The 14,170-nt window shown below is 41.1% G+C and overlaps 1 protein-coding gene across 1 annotated transcript; it reads left to right on the top strand.

Annotated features, from left to right (window-relative positions):
- Positions 1–640: 640 nt before the first annotated feature.
- On the top strand, positions 641–7,015 carry RPL36 (ribosomal protein L36). Its single transcript, XM_069217053.1, has 4 exons — positions 641–791; positions 3,424–3,518; positions 4,555–4,689; positions 6,884–7,015. Exons 2-4 carry the CDS (start codon positions 3,426–3,428, stop codon positions 6,971–6,973), a joined length of 318 nt encoding a protein of 105 aa, XP_069073154.1. The 5' UTR covers positions 641–791; positions 3,424–3,425; the 3' UTR covers positions 6,974–7,015.
- The last annotated feature ends 7,155 nt before the right edge of the window (positions 7,016–14,170 follow it).

Raw genomic sequence — 14,170 nt, 5'->3', positions numbered from 1 at the left:
ATGCCAATTTTAGGGGGGAAAAAATCACAAGCCTTCTTCTGCAGCCCTTTTTTCCATTTTTTTTGCCAACTTTTCACTGGATTTTTGGCTAATTTCTTGGTCTCCTTCAGGGGAACTCACAAACTCTGGGTACCTCTAGAATCCCTAGGATGTTGGAAAAAAGGGACGCAAATTTGGCGTGGGTAGCTTACGTGGACAAAAAGTTATGAGGGCGTAAGCGCGAACTGCCCCAAACGGCCCAAAAACAGGCCTGGCACCCGAGGGGGAACAGGTCTGGCAGCGAAGGAGCTAAACAATTCAGTCAGCATGTATCCTAAACATTGGAAAATGTCCTGCTCAGTCTCTCTCGGAGGTTGCTTAAAAGCTACAGAAATATAGCTATCCGAGAATGGAGGGGGTACATGGAACGGAAGGATGATTCATTTCGCTCGAACCTGTTCTAAAAGCTGAAACGGGTAAGACCCAGGGTAAAATCAGTAAAAAAAAAATAAGCAGTTTGGTCTTAAATCCTGAAATACGCTATAGGGTCCTCTAAACACTCGGCGAACAACTACAACAGCATTAAATTGATCTTTATCGATCTTTTTTTAGGAAAGATTTCACGCGAATTTCTCTTCAGCAATGCAGTTCGTACTCGCCCTAGTACAGATATAAACATTGTCACAAGATGGCCGCCGCCGCGGTACTTAAGGGCTGATGTCCTTCCTTTGTTTCCATCGCATGGAGGCTTGATAACCTACACTTCCGGTTCGGCTCTTTCCTTCCGGTGTGTCAGCCATAACGGAGTGCAGGTAGGTACTAATGGTGTCTGTAAATATCAAAGTGCAATCCAGTGTCATCTTAGCCGTGTTTTACGGTCTGAAGCTCGAGGGGCGGTGGGGTGAAACATGTGCCCGTTCAGATACCAGAAACTTGTCAGAGTGAAGTTCTGACGTGGACATTAGGGTTTGGAACAGACAAGACTCCTTGTGCCTCTCCTCGGTTCCCAAAGAAACCGCAGCCTTCCCGGTACGAACAGTATTTATATGGCAAAACAAAGACAGCGGAAGCGCGAGGCTACCTGTCTTTTTACTCTAAAGCCGGCTATATTCTTGAATGCATAATAAGATACTTGGAGCACAGGGAAGGGTCGCTTACCTATCACTCTTGAGACATGAGTGGTGCTTTACTGGACGGGTTGAGATCTGGAACACTGTGAACATGAGGCAGTTTTCTTTAACTGCGAAAATAATTGTGGCGTGATAAATGTGAAAGGTAACTACTAGGTCTGGCCAGAGATAGCAGGTTCTCTAGTTAATGCCCTCCCTTTTATTTTGTATGTTGTACACGAATTTTCCAGTTACGTTTATCACAAAGCATTCTAATGTATAACCGGAGTTGCATGTTCGGTTGGACTTGCAGTACACTGCAGGGCTAGAGAATAATTTACGTGGCCACTAAATAATTATCAATATATCGTTGAAAGTCGTGGATTCTGCTACATCAACAGGGTTAACTATTTTTTGAGTGCCTCGTTAATAGTTCGCGATATTCGGTCTCCCCCTTTAAGATCTTAAGGGGTTTGTGCACCCCAGCAATATGTGGTATATGCTCCTATTACAGATCGTGCTTGGATTTGCCAGATGGCTGTAGAAGGAAATACTTTACGACCCCACAATAATGGTGTCGGGACGTGTCTTAGAGTTCGTTTTACATCTTCCGCCTACCGTCACGTGTTGCTTCATGCACACTGCATCCACAAATGACTTATGAGCCAGACGTATATAAAAGTAGACAAGCAAACCATCCCAATACCCATGGTGTGAGTAGTTGGTCAATGTAGGCTGTGCGAGTGGCTCGATTACGTGTTTGAAGATACTTAGTAACCGTTCATTAGTTACATATGTACAACAGCCTAGGCATTATTCATTTTATGCTGAGGTTGAGTATAGACTTACAAAAAGAGGTAATTTCATATCTTCACAATACGTGACGGTACTGGATGGTGACTGCCCCTGCTTTAGCGAACTCCGTCCCTGAAATGCCATCACGTATGTTTCTATAAGTAGGTCAGCGTCGTCCATGAAATAAAACAGGCTCTTGTTACTGACATGCACGCAACTCTACAGTCTCTGATTGAACAGCAAATTTAGGGCAAACACCCAAATTTATTTTCTAGTTTAGGAGAATGCAACAATTTCCTCCATTTAATATAAAGAATCAGTGATCAATGCCCTGTTGGTCAGTGAGCTAGGGGTACTACGCAGCCTACTGTGCACCTTGCCCTCTTTTTGGGAACGTTATACACATCCCAGCCTGCTGTATATCATGCCTTGCCAACAGATTTTCATGCTTCCTGCTCTTGGTGCCTCTGCACTTGAACAACGTCTCCCTGGCAGAAGAGATCTACTTCCGTAATCCATTAACCAGAAGCAAACCTTACAATAACTGACAATTATCTCATAGCCCGTATAGTAGATTGCACATCACTGTCAAGCTCATACCCTCGATGGATATTGTTTAATTTAACTAAATGAAATATATATTTTGGAGCAGTCATATTTAGTTAATATTGTCTTTTGAGGGAGGTCTGCGATTGAGTACTTGAGCAAATACAGGCTGCACCCCGAACCTTTGCTATGCTGTTATGTACTACTGACATTTACAATATTTGTAAAACATTCAAATCGTTATGAAGAACTGACATAGCAGTCACTTACTGTTCATGACCCATGTGGTGATCACATTAAACTACTGTGAAATATGGTGGCACACTACGTTTTAAGCTTATTTCTCATTGTTACTGAATAGTTTTATTGCCTACAGGCTTTGATTCTTGCCTCCGGAATTACATTCGTCTTGTCATTAAGATTATACTCAGAGCTCCAATTAAAAAAAGCTGGAAACTGCTTCTGCCTGGCTCGAGATCAAGTGACCTACACTGCTTTCCAAGCATCATGACTTCCTGTATTCTCAAGTTCAGTTTAAGTATATTGGTATTATTCTCAGTGTCACCAGTGTGCAGAAGTCTAATTGCATATTCTAAATTGGCCTCGCTGGACAATATCTATTCATTGTAATGTTCTTGCAGCACTGACGGGTGTTCTTTCATGGTAACGTTCCCCAACTGGTGTTCGTTTAAATAAGAATCTCCACAAATTCTGTTTGTACACGTTTTCAATGTCACTTGAATAAATGTTTTTGGATGAATATTTTTGGTGTCCCATGAGACTTTAGTAGTTACGCTTAGTTATACCAAATTTTTTGGTGAGTGGCAGTATTTGATGGGAGATTTTTTTTAGCACTATCGTGTTGTGCCTGCTGAATGACTTGTTGGTTCTTTAAAATGTTGTTTTGGCATGGCATTACAAAATAAGAGGTATGGGAATTCTTTCAGTATTAACATTTAACTGTAGTTTATTTGTGTTTTTTTTTTTTTTATAGCTATGGCGATCCGCTACCCTATGGCCGTTGGCCTTAACAAAGGCCACCAAGTTACCAAGAATGTGTCTAAACCCAGGCAATGCCGCAGGAGAGGGGTGAGTATGACCTTTAGTATTGGTACTTATAAAAATGTGCTTTTCCCTTTATACTTAAGGTGCAATAAAATTCTCTTTCAAAAAGCAGTTATGGTGTGTGTATATATAGCTACACACAGTTTGCTAATGGACCTTGAGGTAAATTTTATTGACTAAGTCACCCCATACATACTGTTATACTGGATTTGGGTCCATTCCATTTGAGCCCAAAGCACACCGTACAGTATACAATTAGACTTCTTGAATCCTGAATTTCTCTTCATTTTATGAGCTGTTCAATATAAAAGCATTGTGGAGCAGCAGTGTATTAGAAAATAGCATTGACTGGTTAGTCAGTGGGACTGAACAGCATCTTGAGTGTTAACACATGATTTAACACTGTCAGGTGTCTAGTGTTGGGGATCTTATATTTAGCAAAATACCCTAATGCTTACATGTGTAAAGTCTTCCACCTTTAAACAAACACAACTGAATCAGTTTCCTCATTGGTGCTGTGCCTGCAGTTAAATGCTCAGTTTTGGCTTCGCCTTGCATTTCAAAACTTTGTTGTGTGGCAGTGCAACTGAACGTGTGACATGTTTAGTGACCCTTTTATACATGAAAGGTGCTGCAGAGAAAGAGACTCATTGCATAAGTAGTTGAGTCCGTTTTTTTTTTTTCTTCTTTACTGTACGGCGTGCAGCGTCAAGGAAGAAGAGTTGGTGTTTTGAGGGCCAAATGTCTGCTTATCTCGGACTAAAGGCAGATAGATTGGACACCAAATATATTTGAACATTTGTGCCTTGCTATTTAGTCCCATTTTTTTGGAAAGGGATTCTAGAATCGACTTAAAAGCTAATATTCATCACAGGGGGCACACTTTGCATATATCATTTGTCTGTGACTCTGCCTGTATTGTTGAAATTACCTATTACTTCTTAACTTTATGTAGCTTCTGGGTCAAAATAGCGCTCCACAACTTGTTTTTCAATTGTATATTTGATTTGTGCACTTTATACAAGCTAATATAAACTTTTAATTCTCCCTCCAAAACTAGCGTTTGACCAAACACACCAAATTTGTCAGAGACATGATTCGTGAAGTTTGTGGCTTTGCTCCTTATGAGAGGCGTGCTATGGAGTTGCTCAAAGTATCTAAGGACAAGCGTGCACTTAAATTTATCAAGAAGAGGGTATGTATTTTTCTATTTAGTTTGTATAATTTATTCCAAATAAACTCTTATCTTTGCTCCACCTACATGTCTCTTGTTTGTTATGGCGAGTGACGGTATGCACAGTTTAAGACTTAGGGTGGCATAAATTGCCATCTGCTTGAATTAAGTGTTGATAAACCATTCTGGTGTTAAGGGATGCTTCTTTGTAGGCATAAATATGTTGGATACTAGGTAATACAGCAGCCTGAGCAAGGTGGGTGGCGGTTTAAGCTATGTAGAAAAGTTCATACATGTATATTTGATTGGTAGGGTAACTACTATAATGAACACTGTTCTTTCTTTTTAAATTTTTCAGATGTTTTTATACAGTTCCTTGTTCAGGTGCTAAAGTAGTTCGTTTTTCACTATGGATAGAAGTAAAGTTAACATTTTGCTTGGTAAACAATTGACCTGTCTTATCACTGGAGAATTACTAATGTTCATTTACACCCATATCCTGAGTTTACGCTAACAGTTTGGACGAAAAGGGGTATCTCTCTGGAATTGCTAATTATTGTGGTAATTCCACACACTTTTTTTTAAATCACAAACAGGACATTTTGAGGGTACATTTCACCATGCAACCCCTGTTGAAATTTGAGACTGAAAATTAGCCTGGTAATCCGTAAACCCACTGCTGTGATCTGCTATGAAGCAGATTTTCATTGTAAAATCCCAAAGAAGAAAATTTGAAAATGTTCAACTCTCTCAATTACTGATCCGTTTATGATCTGGAATTCCTGGTGTGAAGCAATTGCATCAGAAGTTACTAAAGACTAATTGTTGGCTTGACAGTGTCTTGTATTTCCTCATACGAAAGAAAAGTTGCAGGTCTTAGAAATTAAAACTAGTGCTTAATGAGCTACATATACTTGTATAGTTGAATTGAAGGTAGCAGACAGTTAATGGGCAGGTTCAGTGAATTATCCATCTTGGTTAGATGCTGTATTTCTAGAACTAATTTAAAAGGATTGAAAAATACCAACCCAGTAAAGCGTCACTCTGACCTCATCAACTAGAGAATGCAGCAGTCAGTTGGTTAACCTGAGAGGTCTTTGGGATGTGGAACACAGACATTGGATTATGTGCATGCCTCCTAAAACGGTGCCCGAGGCAGTTGATACATTGCTTAGTATACAAATACGCCCACAACCTGCTGCTATTCACATGGCAATATCTACAAAAACACAGCTGGTAAATGCAGCCGTCTGTGTTCCTAGCGCATTTCAAAAGAATGATTCTCTTCATAGGAATAGATTTGGGGTAATACCGTTAATTATTTAATTGCTGCATTGGCAATATGTCAACTCAAGACCGTTTTATCCGCATAGCTGTAGCCATGAACATCGAATGTGAAGGATTAGTTAAACACAATAGATGCAGTTGAAACATTTGACTACAGTTTAAAGGACAGGAAAATTTCGATTATGTAGTTAAACTGTTTGGTAAAAGCACGCTTTTAAAATATGTAGCGCCTTTGTTCAGACGTTAGTGGCCTATTGATTCCATTCAATATATTAAACCACTACCAGTAATTGTTCATAGGCATCATGACCCCAGTTGTTCACTTTAACGTGAGTGGATTTTACTAACTAGGTTTTAAGTGGTGAGTTTCCCAATGTCCTCCAGGTATAAATTACCGTTTCTCACTGTTGAGCTGTAATTCGAGAAAAGGAGTAAGTTATGGTATTGGGTTAAGTAGTGATTTCAGCATATACCATTTGGGGTGCAGCATTTCTTAAAATAGCTTGTTCGCCTGTAGAGGTGGTTTTTGCACGTGGAAAAACCAATCGCCTCCGAAAAGGTGGCTTTTTGAGGTGGTGACAACAGAAACATGATGCTTTCTTTGACCCTCAAGTGCTTGAAAGATTAGCAAGGCGTTTTTTCCCCTCTTCATATAAGACCTCAAGGTTTTCGCATTCGAAGTGAGCACCTAACTCATAAGTAATCTTGCAATCCAGCAGGAACATGTAGATACGTTTCAAATGTGAATAATTTTCCCAGCTGGATACGTTTACAGTGGCTCCTATGTCCATGTACTAATTATTCCAAAACCAACATTTTTAGATATTTAACAAGTCCAACTGCTTTGAGTGATGCTTTGTTAGCAATATTTGATTTCTGCCAGCTAGCAATAGGTAAATAACGTTTTGCCGGTGTTTATTTAATGCAGGTTGGTACTCACATTCGTGCCAAGCGAAAGAGGGAAGAGCTCAGCAATGTCCTGTCGGCAATGAGAAAGGCTGCTGCCAAGAAGGATTAAGCTGTACAGAGTTCCGAACAATAAAAGGTTAAAGAAAACAAATATTCAATGTTGTCTTTCTTTCTTCAAGGTGTTGTCTGTGGTGTGATTACGGTCTCATTTACTGGACTGTTTTACCGGACATACAGGGTGCATATTATGGCCAAACCCGAATTTTGTTTTTCCAGCATTATTGAATGGGTTTTAACCCTTTGAGTAAGAGATGGTTCAAAGACAATTTGTATTCAGCTACCAGTTCTAGTTCTCATCAGATTTCTTGTTTGAAATGGCATCCTAGCCTGTAAAATATTCCAGAAGCTCAGACAATGAGAAACGGGGTTAGCATAGCTTTTTTTTTCTTTTCTTCACTTTTAAGGTGAAACCTTCTGAGGAAAAACTCGTTTCTCTTGTGATCACATAATAATGGTTTGACATCTTAATTATTCCGGAATCCCTGTACATTCGCAATCTGTTTTGAAGCTACCTCTAATTGTCCAACTACAGTTGATCATGCCTTTCAAAGATCCCAAGAAACTAATGGAGCCTTGTTTCATGAATCGGTCTCGTTCAGCTTAGAACTAAGACCATGAGTTCTTGCTAAATACTTTGAATAACAGCGACTCCACTACTTGAGTCTTCCGCTGCATGGCGTAAGAAACGGAAACAGCCCAAGTGCCGAACAGCGCATCTAAGAAGAAAGGATGCGGTCTGGATATGGAACTTCTCAGAGGACAACTTAGTCTACCCATGAGAAATAATCAGCAAATCTAATTGCAAATTCCACTTGGGGAGGTACAATGGAGCTGTCCAAAGAGCCTAAAATGGAACTACACTTCTCAAAATTTGAGGACACCTAATGTACCAGGAGAGCTCCTGAAATTGAAAGAAACCGCTGACCAAGGCTAAAATACTGTTAGAGAAATTCCGGATTTTTGTAAAAGAATTCCAAATCTGCTTTTAAATCTCAAATTGGAAACATCCAACGTTTTGAGATTAACACCCCATCTCCTCGCTTGGTTACAATACTTCCGGAATTTCTTTACACATAGCCAAAAGTTTTCTTAAACACTGAAAAAAGCAGAGGTATCAAAATTGCCAATAATCTCGTCCTGTGTAGAAGAATGAATAGTCAATGACATTGATTGGCTGAGTGTCAGTCAATTATTGCCAAGTCTCAACACTGTTCAAACTTGCTACCATTTATGGCCTTCTTTAAAAAAAAAAAAAAAAAATGCAGCAGAACCTGAAGACCCAGCTACTACTGGCTTATACCTAACCTGCAACTAGATCTCGGGAGCAGAAGTAACACAAATGTCAGTCTGGAAAAGAGTAAACTTCAAGACATTCAGGCCCATATTTATACTTTTTGATGCACAACTGCGCCAACGCAGTTGTGCGTCAAATGTTACAGCCGGCTAACACCATTCCAACGCGCAATGCGGGCGCCTTATTTATGGAACTACGTTAGCCGGCGCTGCGGACCGGTGTGCGTCAAAAAAAATGACTCACACCAGACAGCCCCGGCGTATGGGAAAATGGGGGTTGTGCGTCAAAAAATGGGGCAAGTCAGGTCTGAGGCAAAATTCAGGCCTCGAACAGGATTTGCGCCATTTATTTTTGACGCCCAACCTCCATTGACATGACTCCTGTCTTAGCAAAGACAGGAGTCATGCCCCCTTGCCCAATGGCCATGCCCAGGGGACTTCTGTCCCCTGGGCATGGGCATAGTGGCATGTAGGGGGCCCCAAATCAGGCCCCCCTATGCCACAAAAAAAATCTGAAAAATTTACTTACCTTTACTTTCCTGGGATGGGTCCCTCCATCCTTTGGTGTCCTCCTGGGGTGGGCAAGGGTGGCAGGGAAGGGCACCTCTGGGCTCCTTCCGAGCCCACAGGTCCCTTAACGCCTGCCCTGACCCAGGCGTTAAAAAATGGCACCCATCAGGCTGTGCGTCGTTTTTTTTAAGTATAATTATAGGGCACAGGCCTTAGTCATTTTTTTGGAAGGGAACTCCTACCTTGCATATAATTAACGCAAGGCTGGTTCCCCCTTCCAAAAAATGACGCACATGGTGGAATTTTGACGCCCACGGGGTCGGGCGTCAAAGTATAAATATGGGGCAGGGTTTGCGCCGATTGTGCATCAAAATTTGACGCACATTCGGTGCAAACAGAGTATAAATATGCCCCTCAATATAGTTGTACACAAATATGGCTGTGCGAAGCACATAGGCATCCAACGAAGATAGCAGTGCTCCCTACCGATTAATGTGGATTACTTCTCAACCTTGGTTAGTCGGAAGCGTATCACAACTGTAACTCTGGTACACTACGCAATATGGTCATTAGACAATCAGCTGTGAAGGGAGTCAGCCTGCTGATGAGACTGAGATGGGTACTTTTTTTATTTTATCTACTTCAATTAGATTGAACTTGCGCAGAGTTTTACTCATGAAGGATTGGCCTACTGCAATCTAGCCACATCAGCACGTGGAAGTAGGGCATTATAAAACCACCACTTTGTGAAAGAACTGCATTTTAAGTGTTGTGTAACATACTCGAATCTTCAGAGTTTCTACACTCAACCTCTCAAAATGTATATCTCATTCACAGTTTCCAAGTACAGAAGTAAGTTGGAAAGGGTGCTGTGCCTGGGAATGCTTTGCCTGCTATCCCGGGAGCACTGCCCAGGTTGGCACCATGGCACTGAAGAAAAAGCTTCTAAAAAAAGATTATGAATTGTACTTTGAGAATGTATCCTTGACAGAACAGTGGGCGTCATTTTGTGTTAGCTCCACCAATATCACATTGTCTGGCTCCCTTCTCTACCATGCACATCTTGATTTGGATATTCACTAAGTGATGCTGACACCAGCAGGAATCCAAGGTCTGCACAAAAAGTCTCACTTTTATGTTTTGCTATACACAATAGCCAGTAAAGGGTGTATTGTGCCAATTGGACCGTTTCGGAATTAAGTTTCCATTGTTGTAAGAAAAAGACACAATACAAGAAGCAGGGCTTTGACTTCTGTGTAGACATCTTTCCAAGACCTGCATAAGGATTTGCAACTTGTATTTTCCGGTTGCTGAAAAAATAACACTGGTGGTAAAGTGGCATTCTATCCCAGAAGGGATGAGCTGGATGACATTCAGAAACACATGAAGTTATGCAAGCATGTGCAAGTTTTGCATGGGGTGCAAGCTTAAGTGTCCACCATTAATAATATGAGGACCCTTTCCATTTATCAGAACCGGTACATGGTGATCATGGTATTAATAAGACCCATTATAACTTGAGATATTGAAAGATGACTTCTTAAATGTAACCTCAAGGACAGAAGAGACGTACTGCAGTTTTGGGCGGTAGCACTTGTGCATTTGAGTAATTCGAGATGCAAAGAATGCTTGCTTCTGAAAGCTCTGTCGTCTGCCATGCTTTGTAATGTAGACTATCCATTTTAATGCAATGACTTCCTTGTTGGGTAGCCAGTGGAAGCTGTCCTGGAATGAATTGGTCAGACTTGTTGAAACTATGTCTGGTTGTAGAGAATAATTTTGCCGATGAGGGAAGACTGAAGCATACCTACGAAGATATTGTGATAGTATGGGCAAGAGCACAGGCTGCTATTCTAAGGCAATCATGTGCTTAATTTGTTTTGAGATGGATTATGTCTTGTTAATATGTGGTTAAGATCGAGAGAAGACGGCAGTGACAAGTCAAAGGCTTTCAGTTTTGGAGATAGAAATCCTACTTGCTAGGTTCATCAAGAAGTTGTCTTGTGCTTAGGTATACTGCCTTGATTTACTTCTTAAAACCCTGCAGGTGCAGAACAACCCTAAGTAAATCTCTTCCCTGGTTTTTCTGAGTTGGGCCTCAGTCACCTGGCATCAATCTCTTAGGTTTTGTGAAACTAATGCGCAGATTGAGAATATCTAGAGGATGTTTTATGTTGTCAGTAAACACAGTACAGGGAAGTTCCCATGGCCTGAACAACTAACTCTGGCTCCAGATGCTTATTGAAGAGAGCCCAAAATTGAACCATGGGAAACCATGCATAGCAGTGCACTTTTACCTGAAGTATGATCTCCAGACTTCACCAATTGAAGCGGGTTAGGTTGAAAAGTCACTATAAACTTCGGGATTTGACCAGGCAAGCTTGAATGGTGCTACAAGGTTAAGACATCTTTTGTGATCAAAGGGTGGAGTAGCATTGCCAAAATACAAGATGTGGAACAGCCCGAAGAAAGCAGGTACGTTTTATTTCATATTTAATTTGCATGTCCAGACTTTCCAATATTCTGAACTAGGAAAATGCTGCCCGTGGCCATCCTATGACAATTTTGTTGTTTTGCAGTCATGATATTCTATCAGTGATGCACAGAACGGGGAAGTGGGTGTTTCCCTTATTCTGAACGTGACCTACGTAATCGAAGATTCTAGGCGGAGTGTTTCAATAGTGCAGCAGGATGCAAGCATTATTGGTGGTCAGTTAAGAGTCACTCTTTGGTAATATGGGTCTAGAGCTGATTGAACACACATCTGTGACAGGTTAGAAACTGACCTGTTTTCATAGAAAAAAAGCTCTGTCTAATCAGACGGTAAACCCTGCTGTAAATGTCAATCGTTAACAGAAAAAAAAATATCCATATCAACCTGTATGTTTGATCAGTCCCCGGCATTCCCTACCAATCCATAAAAACATACTATGTAATTAACTACATTTTAGAAGCCCTTTTAACCTCCCACCCCCTTCTTGTTTTTGAAGTTGCTGTTTTAAAGTTATTGTGTTTTGTTCACCTGTAATGTTAAGGCAGTGTTCATACAGGACTTTTCAATTTAAACAAAACCGTTCGCCCCACGTTGTGCAAAAAAAAAAAAAAAACAGGACAAATGCATTCAGAAGGCAGCAGAGGGCCCAGGGCACCAGCCCTGTGAGCTATGAGGTGATTGATAAATGTGGTGGTTAAAGAAGATAGGCTTTCCGCCACAGGGCGAATCTATCTTGAGTTACTTTATTAAATACAGCGATCAAGTGTCCCCCAATGCTCAGACACGCCCTCCAACCGGCTCAACCGAACACCGCTCTGATCTGAAAGCCACGTGCTTGTGGGCAAATTACAGTGCGCTCTCGTGAGCGTGTGTATTCTCGACATAACCAAAACCTTTGGTATTTAACACATCTCCGTTCTTCAACGACAATAACACAGATTATTTTAACACCTAATCATCCAAATATTTGGGTTTGATACTAACTCTTTTAGGAAGGCATCTATTAAAGGACCCATCTTGAATCTCATCTTGACGGTCCAACGTCCCGCATGTATCATGCCCGGCACCCACAGCCTCCCCATCGAACGCTCCAGGCTCATAAAACATCCTTCCTTCCTGCAAATCACTCTCCTCTCTCACCCCACTCTCAGCCTACAAAGCCCTTATCCTGTGTCTGGAAACTTAACATGTCTGCAACCTTGTCCACAATGGCTACCTTCCTTTTACTCCATCACTTCCTATCCTCAACTTTCACAGAATGCTTGGACACCTGGACCACCTTAGTCACCTGAAAATACTTCTATCCTTTCAGTTTGTGGGGTCTTCTTACCCTCACATGATCCCCAACTTTGAAAACAATGTCTTTTAATCTCATATCTACTCTTGGCCTTTGCTTGTGAACCTCCCACCTTGTCCTTTATAGACTCCAAACTGGAAATAATCTTATCTGGATCAGACTCAATTACCCACATAGGGGACAACTCGTTAGACGAGTGTCTCACACTCAATAATGCGAAAGGAGTTACTCCAGTCGTCTAATGTGGAGTGTTGTGATATGAGTTTTCTAAGAAAGTAGTGGTGTCAATTAAGATGGCTGATACAGTTCCAGGTGAAGTTCTTGGGTGTGGTGAGCCAGTGTGTGAGGTGAAGATGGGTGACTGGTGCGTTCGTGTCACAGTTGACTCAGGGTCACCGATAACTTATTTCAGACAGATTTTTCTTGGAGAATTGGAATGATGTGGAGTTGAATCCTCCAGATATACACACGATTGCTTTTGGAGGTCAAGAACTAGACTTGTGTGGTTATTTCATGGAGAGCTTGCATTATAAGGACAGAACTATTTGTACAAAGGTATCTGTAGCCAAACGTGGATACAACATATTTGGGTGGAAGGACCAGGGTAAGTTTGGGATGGCCCTTAGGCCTGGTACCTCGCAACCAATTTCTTTAGTTAATGAAAGTGTTGGTTCCTTGGATCAGGTCTTGTTGAAACACAAGGAAGTTTTTAAGGATGAGTTGTGAAAGGATATGAACACAAAATCATTTTGAAGCCGAATTCTGTTCCTGTCACTCAGAGGGTTAGGAATATTCCACTGTGCATGAGACAGAAGCTTAAAGATCATTTGAATCAATTGTGTGTGGATGGGGTCATCGAACCTATTGAATCCTCTGAATGGATTTCTCCCATTGTTGTACCTGTTAAGAAGTCAAGAGATCTGAGACGTGTTGATTTGAGGTAATTAAATAAAAATATACAGGTGTATTGTTTTCCATTGCCAAGAATTTACGACATGCTGGTGCAGCATAGTGGCACAAAATTATTTTCAACAATTGATTTCAGGGCAGTGTATCTTCAAGTTGAACTGGCTTATGAGTCTAAGGATTTAACAAACCATTTGATGCATTTCGATTTTTGAGAATGCCGTTCGGGTTGGCATCTGCAGCTTCTGTTTTCCAGAAATTGATGTACCAGCTCTTCGGAGAGAGGAGTCTTGACGTATCAGGACGATATTTTAATCTCACTTAAGCAAACTGGATTGAGTATTGGGCATATTGGAGGAGCATGGTATGACAGTTTCTAAACAGAAGTGCAAGTTTATGTTGAGAAGTAGAATATTTGGGTCACACGATAAATGAATTAAACTTAAGCATGATTTGTTAGTGGCAAAGAAATGTTCACAGCCTGAAAACAAGGATCAGTTGAGATAGTTTCTGGGACTGTTTAAGTACTACTCAAGATTGTTACAAAGTGAACCTCTCCGGAAACTTTTAAGGAACAATGCAAAATATGCATGGGAAGAAGAACAAGTGGAGGCATTCGGTGTTTTGAAGAAGTTGATCATCGAAGCACCTGCCATCCAACCTTTCAATGTCAAGGCTACATCTGTAGTGACTGTGGATGCCAGGAATCTGGGGGAATGGTGCCATGCTCACTCAGTTGCATGAGG

This window comes from Pleurodeles waltl, chromosome 12 (genome assembly GCF_031143425.1).
Source record: "Pleurodeles waltl isolate 20211129_DDA chromosome 12, aPleWal1.hap1.20221129, whole genome shotgun sequence".
Classification (NCBI taxonomy): Eukaryota; Metazoa; Chordata; class Amphibia; order Caudata; family Salamandridae; genus Pleurodeles; species Pleurodeles waltl.
Note: the sequence above shows the minus strand (reverse complement) of the source record. Positions and strands in the feature narration are given on the sequence as shown.